The sequence below is a fragment of the Myotis nattereri genome, assembly GCF_964212035.1.
Source record: "Myotis nattereri genome assembly, chromosome: 3".
Taxonomy (NCBI): Eukaryota; Metazoa; Chordata; class Mammalia; order Chiroptera; family Vespertilionidae; genus Myotis; species Myotis nattereri.
In genome coordinates, this window is record NC_138077.1 from 64,140,233 (window position 1) to 64,168,207 (window position 27,975).

Sequence of the window (27,975 nt, forward strand, 5' to 3'; positions counted from 1 at the left end):
GTCCAAGAAATGAAAACTGGACTGATATCAGAGCTCACATTATTGATGGGAAGGCTGGAGAATGAGGCTCAGAAAATAGGCCAGAACAAAGGAAAGCAAGCTAAACTCAGAAAAAACAGCCACGATGAGACCACTATCTTATTAGGACATTAGTCTGTGGACACCACAGCCACCAGACCCTATGCTCTCACCACTGCAGATAATTTAAACCATCTTTGCATCATTGCTTGAAGGTTCACAGTGGCTGAGTCTTGATCATAAGAGGCTCATATTCCAGTTGCCTGGAAGTGATGGGCCTCTTCCCTTCTAAGTATAAGGCAGGCTCAGATTTCTATTCCTATTTTACTGGCCACATCTATAAGATAAGCTAATTATAACTCATATTATACTTGAAGAACCGATATAGATTAGCCCTAAGGAGCATTTAATGTTATTAAACCTCAGACATTAAGTGCTTTACTGTATGCCAGGCATAGTTCTAAGTAGTTGACATACACAAACACATTTAATCTTTAAAATTGCTTTGGCATTTGGTACTTAAGTTTTAATACCTACAAATGTTCTCTTATTCACAAGATTTACCCTCTGGTCTTTCAAGACAGGTTGGATAGTCACATCTACATGAATAAAAAGAACACTAGTGTATTCCTATAATAGGAAACATCCTTGAAGAATTAGGAAAATACACCTGAGATTGATAAAATTCTCTAGAAGTACATTCTAGAATAGATTTCTAAATAGTCAAACATGGGTCTACCATACTATACTGTGAGCTACTTGAGGGTAGAGAGTGTTCCTTTAAAAATTATTCCTATATTTTCAGTATTTGGCGTAATTTCCGACTCAGTAGATGATGAATAAATGTTCATTAAATAAATAAATGACCTTTATATAACATTTAAGGAGCATATTGTCTCCAGATGAAAAAGATTAATTGAAGAATGAGTCAAAGGGTAAAAAACAGAATAATAACTTCTAGTCTTTCTTTGTAAAAGAACCCTGTCCACTGATGAACCATATAAGTATTCATTTCACAAATTTAGAATACTTAGGGATATGTACATCCAGAAATTGAGTACATGACCCCTCTGAAAGACCAATACAGGAGGATCCGTTCAACCTGTCTGGAGGGAAAGATCTTAAGCACAAAACTTCCCAACATTTGTACCATGAAGGACTGGATGTAAGTCGGTGTTTCCAAAACTCTGCTCCCTAGTCTTCATCAAAAGGGCTTTGAGGAAGAGAGGACAGGGCTGGCAGACAACTGTTTTAACCACACAGCAAATTTTACTTGTTACATGCATTTGGATTTTGAGAAATATCTGGGACAAAAGTTTCGGTGGCTAAAAAGAAGTCTGAAAAAACTAGGTGATCTCTAAGATGGCCTTAGCTCTACTAATCAATGATAATTATCACCATCAGGCATATGGTAAAAGAGGATGAAAGCTTTTCCCTGGGAGACTAAAAAATAACGTAACTTAAACTGTACACTAAGGATGTGCAAGCATTATATAGTAGTGCCTTGTGAAATCTAAAAAAGGGGAACTCAGGCATAAAAATTAAGCAGTGGGTAGGGAATAGAAAATGACAATGCATATAAGTATAAAACATAAAAATCCATACACATACACACAATGTGAGGGAGAAGGAATTACTAGGGAGGTTACTATAGTGATCACAGTATGAATCCAGATGGGGAATGAGAAAAATGTCTGAAATGATTTTGTAAAGAAGGTGATTTTTTCAACAAAATTTTAAAAACTTTTATTGAATTTATTGGGGTGACATTAATACATATAAATTTCAAGTGTACAGTTCTATAAGACATCACCTGTAGTATATGTTCACCACCCCATCAAGTCTCCTTCCACCACTATTTATCACCCCTTTCTCTCTTCTACCTGTCTCTACTCTCCTCCCCTTTCCCTCTGGTAATCACCTTACTGTTGTCTGTGTCCATGAGTTTTTTTATTTTCTTAATCACTTCACCTTTTTCACTCAGACCCCCATCCCTCCTCCTCCCTGAACAGCTGTCAGTCTGTTCTCTGTATCTACATCTGTTTCTATTTTGTTTGTTTATTTTGTTCATTAGATTTCATATATAAGTGAAATCATATGGTATTTGTCTTTCTCTGACTGGCTTAATATAATAACTCTCCAGGACCATCTATGCTGTTGAAAAGAGGACTTCCTTCTTTTTTATTGCTGAGTAGTATTCCATTGTGTAAATGACCGCAGCATTTTTACCTATTCATCCACTGATGGGCACTTGGGTTGCTCCCAAATTTCGACTACTGTAAATAATGATGCATCAATATAATTTTTGAAGGCAGGACATGATTTGGCAAAATGGAAGTAAAAGAGTTTCAGGTGGAGATAATAGCACTTAATATGAGGTGGCAATAAAAGCTAGTATGTATGGAGAGTGCCTAGAACAGTGGTTCTCAACCTTGGCTGTACTTTAGAATCACCTGGGAATTTTTTAAAATCCTGATTTCTGGGCCTCATCCTCCAGAAATTCTGTTTCTTTGATATGGGGTGGGGCCACAACATTAGTAACAAAGAAACAGAATTTCCAGAGGATGAGGCCCAGAAATCAGGATTTTAAAAAGATTCCCACGTGATTCTAATGTGCAGCCAAGGTTGAGAACCACTGGCCTAGAACAGTGGTCGGCAAACTGCGGCCCCTTGAGTGTGGCTCTTCCACAAAATACCACGTGTAGGCGCGCATGTACAGTGCGACTGAAACTTCGTGGCCACACTCAAGGGGCCAAAGAGCCGCATGTGGCTTGCAAGCCACAGTTTGCTGACCACTGGCCTAGAAGATTTTGTTATCCCCTAGTCTAGTCTATTCTCTGATCTTCTTGTATCATATAGGCCTGACCTGTTGGACTAGAATACAAAAAATAAAAAAAAATTAAGTTCCGGTCTCAGTTCCAGAGAATATGGCTGAAATTTGGTTTAATCAGGAAAACCCACATTTGTTGGCTATTCCTGGAGTATGATGAGATTAATGGCAACTTAAACTTTGCAGTGACCTGACATTGCAGTGTCTCTGGGTATATATCAACTGGGAAATCGAGTCTTGGTGTGAAAATGGTTTTCCACTTTTTAAAGGGTTCTTTTGAAAAAACAGCCAATAGAGAAGTCTGTGGAAAGTGGAAGTAAAGGAATATATGGCTAGATCAGTGGAAAGAAAAATAAATTCTTCTCTAGAAATGATTCCAAAGGTTGCAGCCATGTCTGGTGGGCCTTTCAAAGTTCTACTATATGCCACCAAACCAACCTCTCCAATGTGGAGTATTTGCTTCTCAGCAACCCAAACTACTCATGCATCTTTTCCACCTCCCACATTACTGAAATAAAAAATGTATAACTGAGAAAAGTGACTCATTTCTTCCCCAGCTGAAGTCTGCTTTATGTTGCCTTCCTTATGGCTCATCCATTCCCTAAACAGGAAAATTGCATTCTTTAGGTGCTTCCCAAATTTGATTTAGAGTGAACATTACCCCTGCCTATAAATGAGAGGTGTTTCCAAAATTTTCTTTGCAAGTTAGCAGTTTGAAACTTAGACTACCATTTCCTGAAGAAATGAATCTATAGAAGTGCTTGAGTTTACCATCCATACAAACAAACAAACAAACAAAAAGCATATTTAATCTCTATGTTGTTTGGCTTAAGTTCAGAGACCTAGCTACCTAATGACCATGAACCATTCTCCTCCCTTCTTGATTCATATATATATATATGAAGGAAATAGACTACTTTGAAGAATATTTCTCCATCTTCAGAATTCCAAGGGGGAGCCCCATTCCTTCTCAGCTACACTACTCAGAAGAGTCGTGGTTTTGTGTGTAAGTTAGGTGTTAAGTTATGATTACCTGGCCATTTGTTTCTTCATTCCCCTGAAGGGAAATCTACTAGTATCTTTTTTGTTTGTTTGTTTATCATTTGGGAATAGGTACAACAACATCAGACAGATAGATTCTTTCATAACATGTATACTGGGAGCAGGAAAAACAACAACAATTAAACATCATAGTGTATAAATTTTCTAACTAGAAATTAAAGAGTGTGAAAGGAGAGAGAATGTGTGTACATGCAGCTACAAGCCATATCATTGACAAAGAGGTAGGATATGAAGCCTCACCATTATTCCTGTGGGATCAGCACCAGAAGACACAGCTTTCAATGTTAAGAAAGGGCTAAATGTTTAGCACCGGGCTTAGGAGGCAAATTAATGGTTTAAGAAAACTATAGCTATATATTTTAAACTGCTACTCATTCTTAGCCCAGATCATAAAAAGTTATTTGTGTTAAATATGGCTATGTTTTTGTTCCTATTAAAGTATCTTTCTATAAAACGGTGACTGTTATTTATTGAAATAACCAGCTGGCACTACTTGGGTGAAAACCAAGTGTGCGTGGCCTTCGCTCTGTGTGAGATATCTCGTAGGCGCCCAATTATAAACCGTGCCAGAGTGGGCAGGTTCCATGATTGATCAGTGAGAACTGAGAAACCTTTGCACAAATTTTGCCATCACATACTACTCAGCAGACACTGATATTTGTTCATTTGTTTATGCTCTGTTTACTCAGCTCCTATTTAATGGGATCCTATTATGTGCAAAGCATTGAACTAGAGCTATACATAAGCAATAAATGAAACTTGATTTCTTTCCTAATGGAGCTCCTAGAATAGCAAAACAGACAGATGTGTAAATGAATACTTATAATGCAGTCTGTTGAATGTTGTAGTAAAGGCATGTACTAGATAAGGAAGCCACAAAGGAAAGGATGATGGTATCTGACTGGAGGATCAGGGAGTCTCCATAAAGAGGAGAACAACTTCAACCACATTGTGGAAATAAATTGAAAATGTGTGACTTAGAAAATGAGAGAAAGGAGGACATCCCAGACAAAAGGAACAGTGTTTGGAAAGGGAGAAACGATGAAAAAACATGGGTTATTCCATGAAATTATACAATTTCAATGGTGTGTGTGATGTGAAGAGGGTGGATTCTGAAGTTTTAAGAGATAGGCAGGGACCAGAAAATTAACAAGTAACATTCTTCTTTAAAAAGTCAGATTGAGAGCAATTCTAAAAGAAAATAAAAGAAGTGGGGTGATGTATTAGATAGTGATTTGGATACCAAACAGATGGATTTGTCACAGAAGGCCTTTCAAAGAATCAGGGAAAGAGCTTTCTGGGTAAAGGAAATAACACATGCAAAATATTTGAAGAAGGAATGTGTATGGTATGTTTTAAAAACTGAAAGGAGGTCAACAAACTTGGTGATCAAGATGAGTATAGTTATAAGAAGCCAACAAAGAGGCCAGGCTTGAATCAAGTAGGATTTTACAGGCCATGCTCTAATGAATTTGGTTTTGGTTCTAAGTGAAGTGAGAGCTATTTAAAGTTTTTAAGTGGGGAAGATACATGATTTGACAGACACTTTAAAAAACATTCTGAATACTGAGGGGAGAATAGTTTAAGGAGTGAGGGTAAAAGAAGGCAGATTAGAAAAGAAGGCTATTGCATTAGTCTCCATGAGAGACAACTGAGTTAGAGATGACAGTGGAAATGGAGAAAAGCGAACAGAGTGAAGACATAATTGATTGAGGTAGTGAGGGAAAAGAAAGAATGAAAAAAAAAAAAGTTTTGTTTGTTTTTACTTATAGAAACTGGAAAAAGTAGAATCTATATATGTATATAGATAGATATAGATATAGATATAGATATAGATGATATAGATATAGATATCTATATCTAGGCCTAAGCGACAGTTCGACTGTTCAACTGTTTGACCAACCAACCAGTAGCTATGATGCACACTGGCCACCAGCGGGATCAATGCAGGAGCTGCTGAGCTGCAATGACTTGGCAACTGTGGTTCTAGTGTGACATACCCGGAACCAGAGAGGTGGTAGCCCAATTCCGGGGTGCATCACCCAAGAACCGCCCTCTCGCAATCTGGGACCCCTCAGGGGATGTCAGAGAGCTGGTTTTGGCTGGATCCCCACAGACCAGGCTTAGGGATCCCATGGTTGCATGACTCCATGCACTGAGCCTCTAGTCTAATGACAAAAGGAAAATACTGTGGAATGAATCAAGGTTCCATTTCCATTTGGATGACTGAATGAAAAAGGGAACGGGATTTGGGAACAAGAGATGACTTATTTTTAAGATATGTTGAGGTTGGGGGTCTTGAGTGTCATCAGAAAAAAAAGATTTCCATTAGACAGTTATATAAAAAGCTTTAGACCCCAGTAATTATGAAGCCTAGAGAATCTGAGACCCATAGTCCTGCTGAGAAAATAGATTACATTATCCATGGAGCTTCTGTAGAGAAAGAACATACAAGAGTAAGGACAAAAGCCTGGGTAACAACTTTTCAGAGATTGGTAAAGAAAAAGGAGCCAAGAAGAAAAGACAAACAAACAGATAAGAACAATGTTCAGCCGAAACCGGTTTGGCTCAGTGGATAGAGCGTCAGCCTGCGGACTGAAAGGTCCCGGGTTCGATTCCGGTCAAGGGCATGTACCTGGGTTGCGGGCACATCCCCAGTAGGAGATGTGCAGGAGGCAGCTGATCGATGTTTCTCTCTCATCGATATTTCTAACTCTCTATCTCTCTCTCTTCCTCTCTGTAAAAAAATCAATAAAATATATTAAAAAAAAAGAACAATGTTCAACCAAAGATATAGGAGAGAATAAAACTGCAAAAATAGATGTTTATGGATGCCAAGAAAGTAAAGGGATTCAAGAAAGGAGGCATGTGTCATGGTTTCAGATGTCCCAGAAATGTCATCACTTTACTTGTCTTTCTAAGAGTTTATAGAGCCTCCTATTTGTCTTGTATACCCCAATAGAGACTAATGCAGCGCTCTCTCAGGATAGATATCAATCAATCAACATATGTTTCTTGAGTCAGGCACTGAACTCAATACCTTACCGTCAAAGGGTTTGCAAACTAGTTGAGGGAAAATTAGGTACATACAAATACAAAAGGATAATCAAGTAAAGCTTTGCTTCGTGAATGCCAAAGAAACTGAACAGGTAATATATGCTACTGAAGAACTAAGAGAAATATGGTAGTCAGGAAAGCATTCACAAAGGAGAGAACTCTTTATTCTGGCCTCAGGGGTTGGATGAGATTGAATGAGGCAGAAAGGAGACTTTCCAAGTAGTGGAAATGACAATGGAGAAAGATACAAGGAAACTAACACTCAAATTTATGCTAAGACTGTCTGGGACAGAATGCCACAGTAGAGGAGCTTTGCTATAGAACAGTGGTTCTCAAACTTCCTAATGCCGCGGCCCTTTAGTACAGTTCCTCATGTTGTGGTGACCCCCAATTTCATTGTTACAAATTGAACATAATTAAAGCATAGTGATTAATCACAAAACAATATATAATTATATATATGTTTTCCAATGGTCTTAGGTGACCCCTATGAAAGGGTCGTTTGACCCCCCAAAGGAGTCCCGACTCACAGGTTGAGAACCACTGCTATAGAACATGTTATTTTATAAGTTGGAAAGCTTTAGAGAAAACTCAGTTCAATTCTTTTGTTTATATAGGTAGGAATGGCAAGCCAGAGTCATTAAATTTGTTTAAATTTATAAGCCTAGTCAATGGCAGAGCCAGTAGGAGGTAAGGCAAGAATAGGAAATTGGTATCAGATTCAAAGAAGCCTGGGAAAACAATCATAAATAAATACAATTAACCCTATAAACACCAAAAAGCAATTGTAATTTTGAGGAGAAGGGAAGTGCAATGTAAGATTAACCAACAGGCAGTGTGTAAAGGTGATGCCTAAAGCAGGGAATTTGGGTGGCTATCCAGTCTCTTTCTCCTGGGGTTTTTCATCTGACAACAACAGCAAAGATTTGAGTGACTTTTTTCTTCATTTTCACAAGAATGGCATGTATCTAGTACTAGTCTGGTCTAGATGCAGAAGAAAGAGGTTAATTCATTGGTTTTAGGGCCTTAGGATGTTAGGGCTTGGTTTTCTTCTAGGATGCTGGTTTAAGAAAGGTTGGTAGAAGAAGTAAAGGATGGATGTGAATGACATTGCAAATAGAATTTAGTAACTGATAGGATAGCAGGCATGGCTCTCATATAGGAAGAAAGAGTAATCAGTTATTCTAAGTAATGAGCTGGTAACTGGGAATGTGCTGGTATCAAAAAAGTATGTGCCCTAACCAGTTGGGCTCAGTGGATAGAGCGTCAGCCTGGGGACTCAAGGGCCGGGTTCGATTACAGTCAAGGGCATGTACCTTGGTTGCGGGCACATCCCCAGTGGGGGTGTGCAAGAGGCAGCTGATCGATGTTTCTCTCTCATGAATGTTTCTAACTCTCTATCCCCCTCCCTTCCTCTCTGTAAAAAATCAATAAAATATATTAAAATATATATATATATAGTCAAAAGTACGGGTCTCAGAGGTATAATCTAGGGAGAAAATAATTAGTTTATCATGATACTATCTGAGGTGACATCAAAGAAAAGAAGAAAAAATAATATTTTAATAGCTGTAAATCTTAAATTATGAGGAAGTTAATTTTTCTATGGGTTTTCCTTTGGTTCTTATAGCTTGGTTCTTTATGGATGGAATTTTACAATATACCCAAGTTTGATAAAAGTAATAATTTTGGTAAGATATACTTAATAAATATTAGTCTGTTCATGAGACAATCAATTTCCATGATACTAAAATGATAATATAGGAGAATTATAGAGGTCTGGAGGAAAATGCTTAATCACCGAAATATAGTCTAACATAAAATAGAACAATACCTGTGATGACAAAATTAACATTGTTTTTTTTAACTAAGAATGACTAGATTTTCCTATTTAAGTGAGGATAAAAACTGGCCCTAAATATGCTTAAAAGTATAATTTATTATACTAGTTTCCCAATCTTGTTGGATTCTTCCCTGAATACTCTTGTTCTTGGGCTTATTGTACCTTCCAGATCTTTAGAAGTGAAGTCTGAGCCATCTGTGGTCATTAATATTCCCAAGACAATTTTCACTAGAGGATTATGGCCCAATTCCAAATTGAGTAATTCTATTTTATAACTCTTCCTCCCTTTTCAATTATAATCTCCATTTCCTCCTTTGTACTGGCTTTACCCCAAAGATGTCAAGTATGAAGTTGAAGATGGAAGAAAGAATATGCAGGAAACTAGGTCTTGTTGATGTTTTCTATACAGCTCTTTAGTTAACTGTCCATCAGTATGGAGTACAAATATGGCTGAGTTATCCAAAGTTATTCCTTGTATCTTTCAATGAAAGGCAATCAAAGACATGGGGAACACTGAATTTAGATTAGCATGAAAGATGTTCAAATGAATACTAAATACCAACCCAATTTCTCCAAAGTAGCGTTCTCAGGTGATAGAGAAAACAGAATCATCTTCTCTTTCACAGGGGTAAACAATTGCTAGAGGGCAAGGGCGAGATTCTAAAGATCTTACACTTCAGGAAAAAATACATTTTGAGTAAACCAAACCCTCAAATAAGATTTAACTAAAGAAAGGGCCAATACTTTTTATTTATTTATTTTTTAAATATATTTTATTGATTTTTCACAGAGAGGAAGGGAGAGGGATAGAGAGTTAGAAACATCGATGAGAGAGAAACATCAATCAGCTGCCTCCTGCACACCTCCTACTGGGGATGTGCCCGCAACCAAGGTACATGCCCTTGGCCGGAATCGAACCTGGGACCTTTCAGTCCGCAGGCTGACATTCTATCTACTGAGCAAAACCAGTTAGGGCAGGGCCAATACTTTTTAAATGAGATAATACCATTCTCCTTCCTTTTAAAAATCTCAGAAGTTTTAAGAAAGATTAATCCAATAAAACAGGAAGAAAAACTTCCAAATGCCTGGGCCTTTGAAGATGAAGTGAAAGAAGTTTATGATGGATCACTTGTGAAGTCTCAACTATTCCCTTACATCACTCATTTAAAATACTATTTTTTCATTGATTTAAAGAGAAAGAATTTTGAAATGCAATGGCCACTCCTAATGTACTTAATGCCTCTTTCTCCTCTCCTATTAGAACCCTGAGAGAGTAAAGAACTGAAGTGGATTATCTTCAATACAACATGTTCTTAGAAATCTAACTGCAAGTTAATTGTTTAGAAACTGAGAATTTTCTCTTTAAAGAAATTCTGCCTTGATTTTTTCATTATTATTATTATTATTATTATTATTATTATTATTGCAAGTAATAGAGACAATTGCCTCTACTAGAGTTTGAGTACAACTGTGGAATGCATCTTTTGGAATAACTGTTAAGGATCTAATCTGATGATTAATTTTACTTCTGAGTTTATCAAGCAGGTAAATTGGTTTAGAATTAAAGCAAGTAGGGCTGAGAAGAGGATTTGCATTCTAACAGCTCCTAGTCTAGTCTAGTTCCTAGGTTAGTTGTGCTAAGAGATTCTGAAGTCATTTAGAAAAGCAGCCAGTTATTGAGTTCAATTAACCTTTGGAGATAATTTTTTTAACTTTTTGTTCTTTGCCTCATCTAATTCCTTTATAGATTTATAATGGGAGATATTTAGGTCTTTCAAAAAATTTTTTGAATGATTATTGGAACTGGGATTACAGATAATGGATGAAAGGCTAATTACCAAAATTCTATTTGTAGAGCAAACTGGTGGATATAGAGACAACAGCTCAAGATTTTAAAAGTGCCAATTTGCTAAAAATAGATAAATATCATGATTATTGATGGACTTAATTCAATTACATTCAAAATGAGATGATTAATATCAAAGAGTAGCATTTCTCTGATATAAATCCAAGGGAGATGTTTTATATCTATTATTGCCCAATTCTTTCACAGAAACAGATCCTGCACACTAAAAAATAGAGGAAAGCTCTACTGTGCCAAATTAGCAAGAATATTTGGTAGCTAATATTTCTCTTAGACAAGTGGTACCTGCCTACCTGCCAGAGTTCAGCCTCTGAAAGACAGTGAAAAACCTGTACCTGTCAACTCTAGATGTGGAGATTTGCCCTAACCTTTCTTTTTTAGGTATAAAAGCCCATCAGATCAGTAATCTGTGTAGATACTACTTCTTTTTAGAGAGCCCTACCAATAATAAAATGCAATACAAGCACAAATGAAAACTACCAAAGGGAAAAATTAGTGGTCTACCACATTTGAGGTAAGTCCATCCTGATCTGGGTAGCTACCCTATTATGGACATATAAGTATATTTTCAGGAGAAACTTTCTCACCCATATTATTCTCTCACTAGATTGGGTAAGGCCTTTCAGAAATTTTGTCTAAACCGTGTGACCTGGCCCTTCCTCTAGTCAGAGATGGTTGGTCCATTGGTAACAAGCTGACCTGAAAAGGACCAATCAGATTCATTCATTTTCGTTATTTTGCTCATATTCTCTCTCTCTCTCTCTCTCTCTCTCTCTCTCTCTCTCTCTCTCTCTCTCCATTTAGAATTTTGAAGAATTTGAATTAAGAAACAGAGAAGCTAGGGTTATTAGTAACTGGTCCCTTTAAAGGCAGGGCTCCAGAAAGAAAGTATATGAATTCCTGTTGTTGAGGTTCCCAGTTCTACTCTGGTTCCCCTAAGTTTGGCTATGCAACTTTCAAATTTCTGAGATATCTAGGTTTTTTTTTTTTTTTCAGTAGATCCCTTATATATACCATTAAAGTTTGTTTCTGTTACTTGTATTCCATTAAAGACAAATAATAGAAGCATACATGAGTGTGTGTACAGATGAGACAGAGAGAGATGGCATGAGAGACAGAGAGAGTAAGAGACAGAAACAGATGGCTAGAGTGAAGGATTAAAAGGGATACCAATAGCCAACCATAGACATAATAAAAGAAATAACTATTTCCCTCTAGATACTAGTTTATTTCCAAATTTCTAGGCAACATATCTTTCTGTTAAATTAAATATAAGCTCCCTATATAAAAGTGTTTTTCAAAATATGCAGGATATTAATTGTTCTATTTTAAACTTTTGGTTTCTAGGAAAAACAAAATCTCTTAGACAAACTTGATCCAATTATTATACTTAAAATATTTTCAAATATTATCCACATATAAGAAATAAGATTCTTTAGTTTGCAATAACTCCATTGCTTATATGAAAATTTGATAAATTTTGTATTATTAAATTGGTCACTTAACCCAATCAACCAGGAATACAGGCGAACTGAAATGTCCTTTGTAGAGATGCTGAGAGCTTCAAAAATTATTTATGGCATTTAGAGTTGAGGTGGAAAAGGCTCAGGATTGTATATCACTTCTGATCAAGATTAATTTCTGATACTGAGGAACCCTAAAGTTGTATAAAAATGGTGTTCAGGTGATAATCTTTGAACTTCCCTCAACCAGGCTTCATCCCATTTTCAGTCTCCTACCCAGTCCCACAATCCTTCTCTACTCTTCTGCCTGACTGGTCACTCATGTGATGGATGTGAGCACAGCATGCCTGGTAATATTAGTGCTGAGAACCCAATTTAGAAGTGAGGTGGAGAAGCAGCCAACTTAGCAAATGGAGCAGAGAAGTATAGATATGAATAAAAAGACTAAAACAGAAAAAGTTAAAATAAATATTGTGATTTTTTTCTAATTTGAACTGATCCTCGGGGTCTGCCATCCATCTGACTAATATTTACTCTGTAGTTAATAGGAGAGAAAGAGTGAGAATGGAAGATATATATCTCTATATCTCTATATCTATCATCTCTATCTATAATCTATCTATATTCCATACAGGAGTAAGGTTGCTACTTTGCAAAGAAATATGAATACTTTAGGTTTCAATATGTGGAATTCCTCAATTAATAATATTCTATATTTGAAAAATATATTGCTTATAAAACACTTATTTTTATAACTTTATTTGAACCTCAAACCAGTCTAGTAGAAAAGAGAAGTCAGGGTTGGAGTGTTCTTTTTATGTGTCCACTACATAGATGAATAAACTAGGGCTCAGAAAGATTAAGTTACTTACCCAAGGTCACACGACAAGCAATTGGCATAGCCAGGTCTAGAACCCAGGGAAAGGGTTTATTCCACTACAAAGACATGAAACAGGACATTAAACAAACAACATTTAAGAAAAGAAGATCTGTAAATAATTAAGGTTAGGAAATCTGGAGGGTCAGACTCCCATACTACAATGTAAACTCACAGCAAGTGTACTACTCTCATCTAAGCAGAAAGGAGAGGGAAGTGTAAATTTGTCCACAACTACCTGTGAGAAGGACTGATAGAGTTGAATGTACATTTACACAAAGTCAGCTCTGAATAAGTACATAAGAATGGTCTTCTGACCCAAACATTTCCCATAATGGTCCATCATGATAACCTTTTCCTTCATACTTTTATTTCTTCAGTAAATATTTTTTGTTGAGAAGTTAATATGTGCCAGACACAGCTTAAGATGCCTATTTTGTCTAAAATACCTCTTTAGAATGTTGGAAGGGACACACTTTTTCTGAAAATTTTTCTTTTCATAGCCTTACCCATTAAACATTAGTAATCAATAAGGAAAACTGTACTTGGACCTGAGAGGAGGAGAAAAAAATAGAAAAACTTCAAGAAAGAGATAGAAAGAGATTGAGCGTAATGGCCCAGATAAAGAATAAGAGTGTGGAGATACTACTCAACTTTAGCAGTGGAAGACAAATTTCACCTATAAATCATTTTGTCTTATTCTCTTCTCAAGGCCATGACAATTCAGTCAAAGAAAAATATGCCTCCTGGAGTCTGGCAAGAAGTATTTTCATGGAAAGTTGTGGTTGCAGTTTGCCTCATGTTGGCCGCAATATGCCTACTTCAGAATCCAAATCTTTCAGTCTATTCAAACCTAAGAAAGATAAAGTTGATCTGGTTCTCCCTCCTTTTACATGACATATGAAGAACCACTTACTATTCAACCCCCTTTTACTCCCATGAAAGGTTTCTCTTTGAGGAATATTATTATGTGGATACCTCAGTGAAAAGGTAAGAAACCCAATGAAAATAAAATTAATTCTTAAACACAGGTCCCTGAGCACAGATCAACATATTTTGAACTTTATATGATCAATGAAATAAGTCAACTAAGAGTAACAAAAGATCGAGTCAAAGTTTATTTGGAAAAGTTGTGGAGTAAAGCAATAACAGTAAGTACTTGAGTCAAAAAGGAAGGGCATGAAAAGCTTCAAGACTATAGTAAATCATGTATCTTTCTCGGGACTCTGCTAATCTCAGAGGGCAGGACTATATGCTGGTTAGTGGGGAGTAGGACATCAATGGGAGGCTTTCAGATAGTACCAGTTATGGTAATTTGGAGAAACATAGTATTAATAGGCTCATTTTATGCCTGCTCTCATTAAAAAATAATGGTTATCATCCTACTGGTTAATATCAAGAATCAATGATATCAGCTCCACTTCAAAATTTGATGTCAGTGAATTACAAAAATATACTAGTGATTCCATCCATTTAGATGGGCCACAACTTATGGAAAGTCTATAAACCTGGTTCCATATTCATTTAGCAAACAGATCACCTACAATTGAAACTGATTACTGTATTTCGCAAGTCTTGTGGTAGGCACTGAAGATAGAAAAAAAATTAACCTTATACCTTTCCCCTTAAACAATTCATTGTATGGACACAAATGTGTAAAAAAAGAAAAAAGGAAGAAAGAAAAAGAAACAAATAAAAATGTTATATAGTGCAACAAGTGACATAATAGTGATATTATAAAATACTAGAGGCCCAGTGCATGAAATTCATGCATAGGGGGTGTCCCTCAGCCCGGCCTATGCCCTCTTGCAATATGGGACCCCTTGGGAAGGGTCCCTAGGTCTGGCCGGCGACCAGGGCCTATCAGGGCTTTCCTTCCCCCAGCTGTCAGCAGCTGGCCCACCCCCACCACTGCCACTGCTTGCCATCTGTGCTGTGCTGCCCCTCCCCTGCCATCAGTCGCCTCCCTCTGCAAGTGACAGGCGTGGGGTGCGATCACTTGGCTGGCCTGGGCCTCCCTCTGTGGGACAATTGTGGAGCAATTGGTTGCTGACCAATTATATCGCACCCACCTTGGCTGACCTGGCACCAGTGTGTGTCATAGTGTGGTCATCCTGAAGGTTGTCTGGATGGTGGTTCTGCTGTTCAGTCTATTTGTATATTACACTTTTATTATTATAGATAACACTAGAGGCCCGGTGCACAAAAATTTGTGCACTCGGGGAGGAGGGGGAGTACCTCAGCCCAGCCTGTGCCCTCTCGCAGTCTGGGACCCCTCGGGAGATAACGACCTCCTAGCTTAGGCCTGCTCCGGAGTGGCAGAGGGCAGGCCCAATCCCTAGGTGCAGCCCCTGGTAGGGCTCAGAGCAGGGCGGATTGGGAGGTTGTGATGCCACCCTCAGTCACACTCAGGGTAGGGCCGATTGGGGGGTTGGGGCACCGCCCCCTGTCACACTCAAGGCAGGGTCAATGGGGAGGCTGTGGCGCCACCCCCTGTCATGCACAGAGCAGGGCCAATCAGGGGGTTGGGGCGCTGCCCCCTGTCACTCACAGAGCAGGGCCGATCAGGGGGTTGGGGAGCTCCCCTCTATCACAAACAGAGCAGGGTCAATCAGGGAGTTGGGGCGCTGCCACTCTCACACTCAGGGCAGGGCCGATGGGGAGGTTATGGCTCTACCCCGTCACACACAGAGCAGGGCCCGTGGGGTGGGGGGGTTGGGGAGCCACACCCTGTCACACACAGAGCCGCAGGGTGATCAGGGGGTTGGGGAGCTCCCCCCCATCAGGCACAGAGCAGGGCCAATCAGGGGGTTGGGGCGCCTTACCCTGTCATGAACAGAGTAGGGTGGATAGGGAGGTTGTGGCCCCATCCCCTGTCACACACAGAGCCGCAGGGCGATCAGGGGGTTTGGGCGCTGCCCCCTGTCATGTTGATCCCGGTGCCGGGAGGCCTCGCGGCTCTGCTGATCCTGGTTCTGGGAGGCATATTACCCTTTTACTATATAGAATAGAGGCCTGGTGCATGGGTGGGGGCCAGCTGGTTTGCCCTGAAGGGTGTCCTGGATCAGGGTGGGGGTCCCCACTGGGGTGCCTGGCCAGCCTGGATGAGGGGATGATGGCTGTTTGCAACTGGTCACACACCCTTCAGGGTGGGGGTCCCCACTGGGGTGCCTGGCCAGTCTGGGTGAGGGGCTGAGGGCTGTTTTCAGGCTGGACTGAAGCTCCCAACTGCTCCTTTTTTTCTTTTTCTTTTTTTTTTTATTCTGGGCCAGCTTTAGCTCTGAGGCTTGGCTCCAGCTCTGAGGCCTCTGTTGCTGAAAACAGGTATCTAGTTTGTTTCGGTTCTATAATTGAAACTCTGTATCAACTCCAGCTCTGAGATCCCAGCTCTCTGAAAGCTGGTTTCTGGGGTTTTGTTTAGCTTCTATATTTGTTACAATGTTTTTTAAACTGCAGGCTCAGAGGCCGGCAAGGCAGGTGGGGAACATTGGTTTCCTCCATCACTGAAGCAAGCAAGCCTCATGTTCAGTTTAAGCTGCCTGGTTGCCGGCTGCCATCTTGGCTGGCAGTTAATTTGCATATCGCCCTGATTAGCCAATGGGAAGGGCAGCGGTCGTATGCCAATTACCATGTTTCTCTTTTATTAGATAGGATAGTCACAAAAAAGGTAGGAAGAAACTTAACTTAGGATGGTCAAGAATGGCTTCAAAGAGCCATTCTTAGAGGAAAAATGTAAATTTTCTAGGTTGAGAAGGAGTGTAATGTGAGCAAAGAGTACAGTATGAGCAAAGACACCAAGGTCTGAAAACTGTGTTGCATCATAAGATGAGAAAATAGGGTGTTTAAAGACAGCATTGGAAAGGTAGGCAAGTCTGGATCATGTCATCCATGCTGAGCAGTTTTTATTTTTGCTTCCAGTTAAGCGGGGACATTAGAGAATTTTAAGGAGGAATATCATATGACCAGATTTGTGTTAGGTAAAGAAAGTACAGTGTTATGTGTAAGGAGAATTGAAGGATGTCAAGATGGAGGTAAGGGGTCTATGTGAGAAGCTATTGCCTTTGTCTAGAGAAGATAATGAAAATCTGAATCAGGATATTTTTAGTGGAATTGAAAAGCAGAGGATGGTTACAAAATTTTATTGATAAGAATCTAAGGATTTAGTAGCTGAATGTGGGAATTAAAAAAAAAAAAAAAAAAAAAAAAAAAAGAACTATGTTCAGGATTACTCCCGGTCCCTAGAGCTTACAGGGGTGGGCAAACTTTTTGACTCGAGGGCCACAATGGGTTCTTAAACTGGACCGGAGGGCCGGAACAAAAGCATGGATGGAGTGTTTGTGTGAACTAATATAAATTCAAAGTAAACATCATTACATAGAAGGGTACGGTCTTTTATTTCAATAGTTTTATTCATTTCAAACGGGCCGGATCCAGCCCGCGGGCCGTAGTTTGCCCACGGCTGGCTTAGAAGCTGGCTAGCGGTGGGCATTTGGAGGAAGGCTAAGTGGAAGACTGAGTATGGCTTTGTACATAACAATGTGGTTATTCTTAAATATTTAAATAGAGGACCAGGAGCTTAGGAGAGGTATCCAGTATACAGATTTGAATTCACACAGGTCGTTAAAACTCCGACATGAATGAGATCACCTAGAATTGGTGTGTAAAGTGAGAAGAGAAATGGATCAGAATCATGAACCTGGAGATAATCTATATTTGGGGGAGAAGAGAATGAACAAAGAGCAAAGCATATGAGATGGACCTATCTGAGCAGGAGGAAAATGAGGAGAGTTGTCATGGGGGTCAAATGAGAGAGAGTTTCAGGAAGGATAGCCAACAACACAAAATGTCAAAGAGACAGCAAATAAGACATAAATTGAAGTTAGTGGATGTGGTGTCTTTTTCAGAACATGTTTCAATGGGATTATGGAAACAGAAACCTTATGAAAGTAGATGGAATAGTGAGTGGGGAGTGATGAAGTGGAGAAAGTGAGTATGGGGAGACTTTTTAGGAACTTTGTTCTAACAGGTGGGTGAGACAGAACACTGTAGAGATGGGACAGGAGAGTCAGGAAACAGTCCTTTAAGACAGAATAAACATGAGGATAGTGATAGGCTGTGGGGAAAGGAGTTGATATAATACAAGATAAAATCTTAACAGAGAGTAGGACATGATGGAATGAGATTCTGGAGAAAAAATAGGAGGAACAAGAGTACAAGCAGAGAAAGCAACTGTGACCAGAAACAACTCCTGAACAGAAAAAAGCAGCATAGTAGACACTGGACAATCTTGAAAAATTGGCAGTTTTAAGCCAAGGCTCACATTGCAAAACTTGGACAGAAATTTTTGTTTACATTTGTATTGATCATTGTTTTCACATTAATTTTGTGTAATGCTACAAAAGCCCTTTAAGGCAAGCAGAGTGGGATTTTTGCTTGTTTGCTTTGGATTTGTTTTTTTAGTCTCCATCTTACAGGAGGAAACTGAAACCCAAGATTATGTGATTCATTCAAGATCATAGAATCAGTATATTGCATAGACTAAGGACTCTCTACCCAGTGCTCTTCCCAGTACCTCAGAGAATGTTATGAAGACTTCACTGCAACGGTGCAGAGGCAACCAGACCACACTTCTGAAATTCAGAAGAGAGAATCCCTGCCCACAATCATTTCTTTGATTGACAATAGGCATGCTTGGTTACCTGAAGTCTCTATGACAGTTAATAGGGACATCAATGCTATATCTTCTTTTGAGATGATCTGGGCATGTGCACCCTTTGAAATGTTCCTTTAATATTAGAGGATGATTTTAGATTCTTCTTACTTTATCAGTATGAACAAGGAAAATATTTAGTAAATACACATGTCCTACTATTGCCTGAAAGGACCCCTCCCCCTTTCTTATGGGGCCAAGTAAAACTGAAGTATGTGGAATTATCAGCCCCAGGCATATCACTGACAATTTCATTAGGAACGAGGCAAGAGGGACCCCTTGCCACTCTTCCTCTCAGTGAATAGGAGCACTGCCCTTTAGCATAAAACATGAAAGGAGGTTTCCATAGTTTTGCCAGCTCAGCAAGAGAAAACATTAACCCTGCATATTCTTATCCCAGTTGTCTCAGCATGGATGGGGAGGGAGGGGCCAGAATTACAGACTGTCAGCATGAGAGAGCAGAGCTCATTGTGTATGGGTTAAAAGGAATTAGAGCCACCAGATATGAACACATTGAATTTCTAAGGTTCTCTGCAAGTTCAGATAATTTGGCAGAAAAAGAAATCCCTTTAAATGATTTCTTTTTTCTGTTTATGTTTGGAAATGTGTGGTAGAACTCAGTATTTTCAAAAATGAACAGCTTCAATTGTATTAAGTAGAGTGTCTCCACTTAATTAATTCACTTAGTCCCTGGGTGACACTGGGTGTGGCTCGGCGAGATTTAGGAGAAATCCAATTTATAACTAGGAGGAACCTAATTTATAACTGGGAGGAAGCTTCTGCACCAGGCAGCAAGGCGGCATCCTTCCACACCTTTCCAACACTGCAAGGGAAAGACGAGGTTGGAATTCTAAACTACAGATCACACGCTCTAAGGACTATCTGTTGTATGAGGGAAAAGGCAGATGTTGGTGGGGTTGAAGGGGCTACTTGCTTGCATTGGTATTCTTTACACTTCAATTAAAGTCCTTAGTTTTAAACAAAGGAAACACCTCACAAATTTCTTGCTTTGTGGACTTAGATCCTATCTTGCAAGTTTTTCATCATCTGCAATATGCACGGTAATTAAGCTGTTTAAAGTTAATCCCAAGATATTTGGAAATCATAACCAATAATATCTCAGGAATTCTTTCCTTTTATCCCTCCATTGCCCACTTCTTTATCATCGTCTCATCCCCATGCCACTGCCATTCTCTTCTTCTTGCTTTAATAATCTATAGTGGTGGGTAATTAATGGCCAATAAGGATCATTTATGCTTTCGTCTCACCCATTGGCAATGTATTACAACTCAGAAATCCAAGACTGCTTTTTATGCTGCTCAAGTGGAAGAGGAAGGAAGTGCAATCTCTCCAGCCCCCTCCCATGTTTCTGCTGGATTTTATGGGTGTGGCAGAGTTTAGACCTTTGCAGATTTTTGCCCTTGTTTTATTCCCTGTTAAGGGCCAGGAAGACTAGATGCCAGAATGAAGATAAACACAATCAGATCCTGCCATGAGTGATACAGGATCATTACACCCACAAGCAGGAAACCGATGTGAGACAAGTACTCACACATAAATGCCAGTCAGTGTAGTACGGAGCCCACGCCCTAAATACATCATTTCCTTCAGTCTGATTTAATTCTATCCTACATACTGACTTATGTGAATGATACACAACAGTGGTAAACAGGGAATAGGGCCATTTCACAGAGAAGTACACATTTATACAATAGGACAATTTCTATACCTTTTATTTTCTCTCATGCATATAAATTATGCTAAAATGCATTCAGGCATGTGGAAGCTACACAGAGTACATGCATGACTATCGTACATGAAGTGTGCAGATGCTATGCACATTTAGTGCAAATTTCTACAACTCCCAAACACAAAATTTCAGCTTCATTACTTTGCACATCCAATGAACACTTGGGGTTGTCACTGAGAGAGAACCCTAGGGAAGGCAACTGTCCCCTTTTGGGGAAGGGAATTCCATTAGCCTCAATTCCCTTTCTAAAAATCATGCTTGGTTTCCTTTGTCAAAGGGGGGTGTAAATATACTTGGGTGTGTCTACAGAAAGTGGCAAAAAGTTGTAAAGCAACATATTTTCTTTTCAAAATTAAAGCTTTCTTAAGTGAATAGCATTGGCTTCCTTTGGTCTCCGCCTTTCTAAATTTTATTTCCCCAGCTCACCAGTGGGGCAACCTCAGGATGTTTCCTTGACAGTGTGCTTAACCCAGCCACCTGTATCCACTGCATTTATGTGTTAGAATGAACACAAGAAGAAGAAGCGTCCTGATTTGGAAAATAAGCAATAGAAGCACAGGTCTCTAGAACCATAAAACAGTTTGGGGAAGTCCGGCATGTAAGATTCTCATGCTCTTCCCCAAACACCCCTACACAACCCACCAAACCACACACAAAACCCCAGGTGCCGGTTACTTTATTTATGTATGTATGCATGTATGTATGTATGCATGCCTGCATGCTATGCCTCTCCATCCACTGCTCTGATATTCTGCTTCTGTCTCCCTTCCCCTTCCTCTTCCTTCTCCTTCATCCTCACTCCCCGCCCCTCCTTTCAGGGCGCTGGCTAAATGTTCTAATCTGGAAGGCTGTTTCTTCTCCCCCCCGCCTCCCCCCCACCCCCTTCCGATTCAGCGAGTGTATTACAAATTGCCCAGTATCCAATACCTGCACAGGAATAATGCCCAATTCCTATCTCTTGCACTCCACCCCTAAGGCAATCAATCTGCAAAAGGCTTCTTTAACCAAGACTGCCATCCCCTTCCTCCGGGCACGCGCGCTAGCGCGCGCGCGCACAGGCACACCCTCACCCATATCCCACACCCATTTTTCTCTTTAACCTTCGCCAAAATCACTCAAACGTGTTCCAATAAATGTTTGAAAGCTTCATTTGGCGAATGCCAGGGCACTGTCGGTTCCCGCCAAACACCATACTCTTCATTCCTCCCTACCCTCACTCCAAGTTTCTAAAATGTCTTTGAAGAAATAAGTGAGCAATTTGAAATGGAAGAAAAACCTGGGCAGTGGGGGAGGGAGCGTGGGGACTCGGATTCTTGCTAATCTTGTGTGTGTCCCTCTTCCGGATGAAAATGAGTCACCAAATGCTTATTATCCAGAATGTTAGCCTGACTCTGGTCACTGACAACCCCAGGAAAAATGCAAGGGAAAGGGAGAAAAGACCTGATTTCCAACAGGTAATACTGGGCTCATCTTTCCCATCCCCTCGGAGCTCAAAGCTCCTAGGGGCGTGGTCCACCCTCTCCTTGGACAGCTGGCGGGTGCACAGTCGCTATGGATTTTCCCCTTCCACGCGGCCGGTTTCTCCCCCAGCCCCAGTTGCCTTCAGATTCTTTTTTTGAAAAAAAGAAAAAAAAAGAAAAAAAAGAGGAGCATCACCCAAATCAGTTTCATTCATTGACAAATAAATAAATAAAGCCTTCATATGTTCTTCCATTAATACCTGCGCCCATTTGAGGCTCAGGCATGTAGGAAATAAGGCTTCTCCCGCAGCACATGTGAGAAAATTGTACCACAGAACAAGCTATACTCATTACTAAATATTATTCTTTCAACCAGCTTTTCGCTAAGAATATAAAGGGCTGCTTCCCCATCTTCTAGGTAAAACCTACATCTTTCTCCGAGATCCGTTTCTACCTCCACACCCGCAAAACCAGACCTGAAATGCTGAACATTAACTAATAGCCGAATAAATAAATAAATAAATCGTATTTCTAGCCAAACAGGCGTATTTTTCCTATCATCATCTAAATTAGTAGCAGCAACCCCAAACCAGAGCATGAGAAACAGAATAGAATAAAAGCTGGGATGCAACCGTCAGTTACCATAGGCTAAGGAAACGCGAGCACCATGGCCAGAGCAGAAGCAGTTAAAATATTTTCCCTGCCTTTACAGGGAAATACTGTACTCTGGTAATTTCACAACAGCAAGAAGTAAAAATCTTTAGCTCTACCTGTTTGGTTCTTCTCATACAGCACAGCATGGTTGTATCGTCCCTTGCCTTCTTCCTGCCTTCTCTCCTTTCCTCCTCTCTCTTTCTTACTCCCCCCCTCTCCACCTCTTTTCTGCTCGCTTGCTCACTCGCTCTCTCGCGCTAGCGCGCTCTCTCTCCCTCCCTCCCTCTCTCTCCCTCACACACACCAGGGCAGTTAGCAGCAACTGTAAGGTCCACAGCTATTGCTCATCGCACATGCTCTCTCCTCTCTCTTCTCTCTCTTCTCTCTCTCTCTCTCTCTCTCTCTCTCTCTCTCTCTCTCTCTCTCCTCTCTTTCTTTCTCTCTCTCCTTTTTTTCCTCTCTTCCCCTTACCATTTACTCTTTCTTTTTCTTTCCTCTCTCCATCTCTTTCTCAGAATTGTTCTCTAGCTTTCAATGACTAATCTCTTCCCCAGCCCCCACCCCCATTCTAGACAGTCACCCCCTCCCAGTCCCCTGCCAGCCTCATGAATATTTAAACATCTCCAATCTGGACCCAATTACCCACCGACTTTCTCGCTGCATTGAGAGAGTGGGTGGGGTGGGGGCAGAGAAGTATATCCCAGCCGGTTCAGGAGATTGGATGGGATGTGTTTTACATGGAAGAGGGGCTTGAGGAATGCTTGTATTGCTTCACTAACTCTGTTCTTTTCCCAATATCATAAAAGCAAAGAACAGCTATTCTGAATGAGTAGTCAGACTTATACAACACGTTATATCTGCTATTTAGGTTTTATGCAGTTAATAATTGTGAGGGTTAAGTTCTTTCAAAAAATAAAATAACATGTAAATATTACACATTGTGTGTATACTGTACTCATTATTCACATAACCTAAAATAAATGCATACATGTAAGCTGAGATATGCACAAACATATCTCATTTTGCTTCAATATTCTTGAAAAAATCCACGAATATATTGCATTTTAAACATTCTAAGCACTTGAGTTTAGAAATAACTAATATTGCCCTAGCTGGTTTGGCTCAGTGGATAGAGCATCAGCCTGTGGATGAAAGGGTCCCCTGTTCAATTCAGATCAGTTGCACATGCCTGGGCTGTGGGCTTGATCCCCAGTGGGGGGGTATGTGGGGGGGTAGCCGATCAATGATTCTCTCTCATTATTGATGTTTCTATCTCTCTCTCCCACTTCTTTCCTCTCTGAAATCAATAAAAATATTTATTTTTTAAAAAGTATAAATAATATAATTTTTAGGTATATAGTACTGTGCAATTTTGGGACTGTTACTGAACCTCTCTGCACCTCATTTTCTAATCTCTAAAATAGGGATAATAATGCCAACCTATTATTAGCAAAGAACAAATAACAAATGTATGCAAAGCACAATGAAGCCATTCTTAATACATAGTAGATTTACCTCACAGACTGTTCTTTTCTGAAATTTAGGTGACATTTCCAAAGACTATCTCAAAGAACTTTTCATACTATTTCTTGTTGTTCATTAGTGATGCTAAGCATTCCCAATTAAACAGCTCATATTCTTTCAGCTCCTAGACATGAGCCTAGTTAATAGGTGTTAACCAGACAGTTATTATCATATAAAGTATCAGGATCACCGAGTTTAATATATGCAAAATGTGTTTTGACAAAATTCGAGGTACACCCATCTCAGAAGGGACTCTCTCAGAGAGATAGATACTCAGGGGTTGATGGTTATAAATTGTCCCCAGAGGTCTTCCTGAGCCTCACCTGCTGCAGATCCAGCCTTACTTGGCTTTTCATTCCTCTCAATTTGCTTCTTAGCTTTCATATGTTATGATTAAAATATAGAGTTAGGCCCTGGACAGATGGATGGCTCAGTTGGTTGGAGCTTCATCCCTTAGACCCGTGGTTGGCAAACCATGGCTTGCAAGCCACATGCGGCTCTTTGGCCCCTTCAGTGTGGCTCTTACACAAAATACCACGTGCAGGTGTGTGCGTACAGTGCGATTGGAACTTCATGGCCCATGCGCAGAAGCCGGTATTTTGTGGAAATGCCGGTATTTTGTGGAAGAGCCACACTGAGGGGGCCAAAGAGCCACATGTGGCTAGTGAGCCGTGGTTTGCCGAGCCGTGGTTTGCCAAGCTGCAGTTTGCCAACCACTGCCTTAGACCAAAAGATTTCAAATTCCATCCCCAGTTGGGGGTGAAGGGCTGTTCTGGAGGCAACCGATTGATGTTTCTCCCTCACATGTCTGTCTGTCTGTCTCTCTCTCTCTCTCTCTCTCTCTCTCTCTCTCTCTCTCTCTAGCAAAATAGTCAATAAAAACATATCCTAAGGTGAGGATTAAAAATAAATAAATAAATAAATAAATAAATAAATAAATAAATAAATAAATAAAGTATAAAGTTAGGTTCTGAGTTTAATATTTTTTAATGTTGTAATGAGCCCAGCCAGAGCCAAGCTTTCAAAAATAGCTTTCTATGGGTATAAGTGATAGAAGAGGGTATATAATATAAGAAATGTCTTCACCAGAGGCATTTTGTTTATGGATTAGGATCACCCTACCTAGCCTGCTCGGGGCTAGAGTGTGATAAAGGAAGGAAGCAGAGGAGGTGAGAAGAATTGCTTTTTCTGGTGTTTAAACAGACTCATAGATACAATCATTATGTGGTCCAGTATAAGGCAGCTAGCAGAAGCCCACATAGTAGGCCATAGAAAGATGCCAACTCCTTGCCCTTTCAATGCACTCCCCTCAGCCTGCTATTTATAGCTTCTTTTCCTTTTTATTTATTGGAAGAAAATTTGGAACGTAAGTGGCATAATGAAATCAAACAGAGTCTAGTACTCAAAACTAGTCATAGGCCTGGATGAATTTTAAGATGACATATGTTAAGCCACAACACTTGGCATCAGTTTTTTCAGTAGTTCACATGCAATATTTCATCTAATACTATAAATGAGGTCATTACAATCACTAATCCATTTTTATGGAGATTCTAAAGCTAAGTAAATTAAGTACCTAGACTAGGTCCCACAGATAATAAGAGTTATGATTCCAAAACCCTGTTAGCTACTAAAATGCATTGCTACTCAATGGATCTCTATACCTCATTACTTCTGGTCCTTAGGAAATTAGACTATGTAGTGGACGTTTTGTGTTGAAATGAAGTTAGCATTCTCAAAGGTCCACCTATTAGGCTCAGCCCTTACCTCAAGGGCAATGGGGAACAAGCTGATATCATCATCTAGTAGCAAGTCCTCCATGTGTTTCTGACCAAATATCAGTGACTTCAATCACCCTCAGAAGCCTCAGTATTTAAAACCTGGCCCATCTTGGATGCCTTCCTCTGGACATTTTACATTCGGTCTATGAGCCTCTGAAAATTACTTCCCAGAAGGGAACTCAGTATTTCAAATTCAGGCCAGTGTGGCTCACTTGGTAAGAGTGTGGTTCTGTGCACTGAAGGGTCCTGGGTTCAATTCCAAGTCAAAGTACATACCCAGGTTGCAGGATGTAACCAATCAATGTTTCTTTCTCCTCTCTCTCTCCCCCCGCCCCTACCCTTAGCCTCTCTCTAGAATCAATGAAGAACATATCCTCAGGTGAGGATTTAAAAAAACAATATTCCAGCCCTAGCTGATTTGGCTCAATGGATAAAGCGTCAGCCCATAGACTGAAGGGTCCTGGGTTTGATTCTGGTCAAGGGTAAGTACCTCAGTTGCAGGCTTAATCCCTGGTCTTGTCGTATGCGGGAGGCAACCTATCAATGTGTCTCTCTCACATTGATGTTTCTCTCTCTGTGTCTGTCTCCCTCCCTTCCACTTTCTCTAAAAAATATATCAATGGAAAAATATCATGGGCTGAGGATAATAAAAAAACAACAAACAAACAAAGAATTCCAAATTTAATTTGAACAATATGGAATCAAATCCAATACTACCCCCTCCTGCTTCAGCAATGGAAGTTATGGGATGATAGAGGAATGAGGAAGAGAAAAGCACACACTGATGTGAATAACCAGTGTTGTTTTGATCCCTATCAATAAACCCACTAGTCCATATAGCCAATCCCAGAAAATGCCTAGGTTTATATAATTTTAGATTAGCACATTAACTCGTTAAACTATCAGGAAATTTCCCAACTATAGGTTAGATAATAACATCATTTTAAAAGAAGGTGAAGAGTGGTGAGGCCAGATCCCAGTTCTATTCTCATATCTTTCTTAATTTCATAGAAAAATGATGTTGTTTCTATAATAAACCCAACAGTCACTGGGCTTGACTACAGGCTCTGTCAGATAGTCTGCCATTTTATGGCTAGCACTTGAGAGAAGCGTGTCAGCAATTGAGGTAGAAAATACATTTTGTCTTTTTACTCCCCCTTCCAGGAGTTTATTTTTTTAACTTTCAGTCTTAACCTTTTACCTGCGGTATTGGTGTACTAGTGCTACCATTACAAAATAACACAGACTGTGGGGTTTAGATAGCAGACATTTATTTTCTCACAGTTCTGGAGGTTGGAAGACCAAGGTCAAGGCTGGCTACCTCTGAGGTCCACAAGGGAAAGATCTATTCCAGAGCCCTCTCCTTGCCCTACAGCCCCCCTCTCACTGCCTCTGCATAGGGTGGTCCCTCTGTGCCTGTGCACCCTGGTGTCTTTCTGTGTCTGAATTGCCTTATTTAAAGACATTAGTCCAATTATATTGAACCCCACCCATATGACATCATTTAACCTTAATTACACCTTTAAAGGACCTATCTACAAATACAGTCACATTCTGAGGTACTGGGATTAGGGCTTCAACATATGATTTTGTGTGTGTGTGTGGGGGGGGGGGACACAATTCAGTCCACAAAACCAGCATTCTTTATCAGTATTTTCTGACTTTATTCATTTATTCAACATTTTCTATGTTGCAAAAACATCTTACCCTTAAAGAGGTACACACACATATATGAAAAACAAAACAAATGCTGTTTTAACAAAACAGGATTTGATGCCAAATCTATGTTATAAGAATTCAGAATAGGAAAGAAATCACTGTGGGCCAGGAAAGGTTTTTATTTCATGATTAGGATTTGAGCAGGTGGAGAAAGCACAAGGAGTTTTAGAGGAGGGAAAGGCATCACATTAGAAAAGGCAAAGTGCACAAGTAATCTGCACAACCAGGGGACTATTGGTGTGCAGAAGAGGGAAGCTGTAAAGGAGAGCTGAGAGAACCTTGGAAGGGGAGGCTATACACCCAGACTAAGAAGGACCTGAAGGGTCAGGATATTAATGGCTTAGGAAGGCCACAAGAAATTTC

The 27,975-nt window shown here is 39.8% G+C and overlaps 1 protein-coding gene across 1 annotated transcript in view; it reads right to left on the minus strand.

Annotated features, from left to right (window-relative positions):
* Window positions 1–23,157, minus strand: part of GAP43 (growth associated protein 43) — a 101,543-nt gene extending 78,386 nt beyond the window's left edge. Inside the window, exon 1 of the mRNA XM_081087099.1 lies at window positions 22,705–23,157. Coding sequence (XP_080943225.1) covers window positions 22,705–22,734 — 30 coding nt within the window. The 5' untranslated portion in view covers window positions 22,735–23,157. The remainder of the gene's footprint in view (window positions 1–22,704) is intronic.
* Window positions 23,158–27,975: the final 4,818 nt, after the last annotated feature.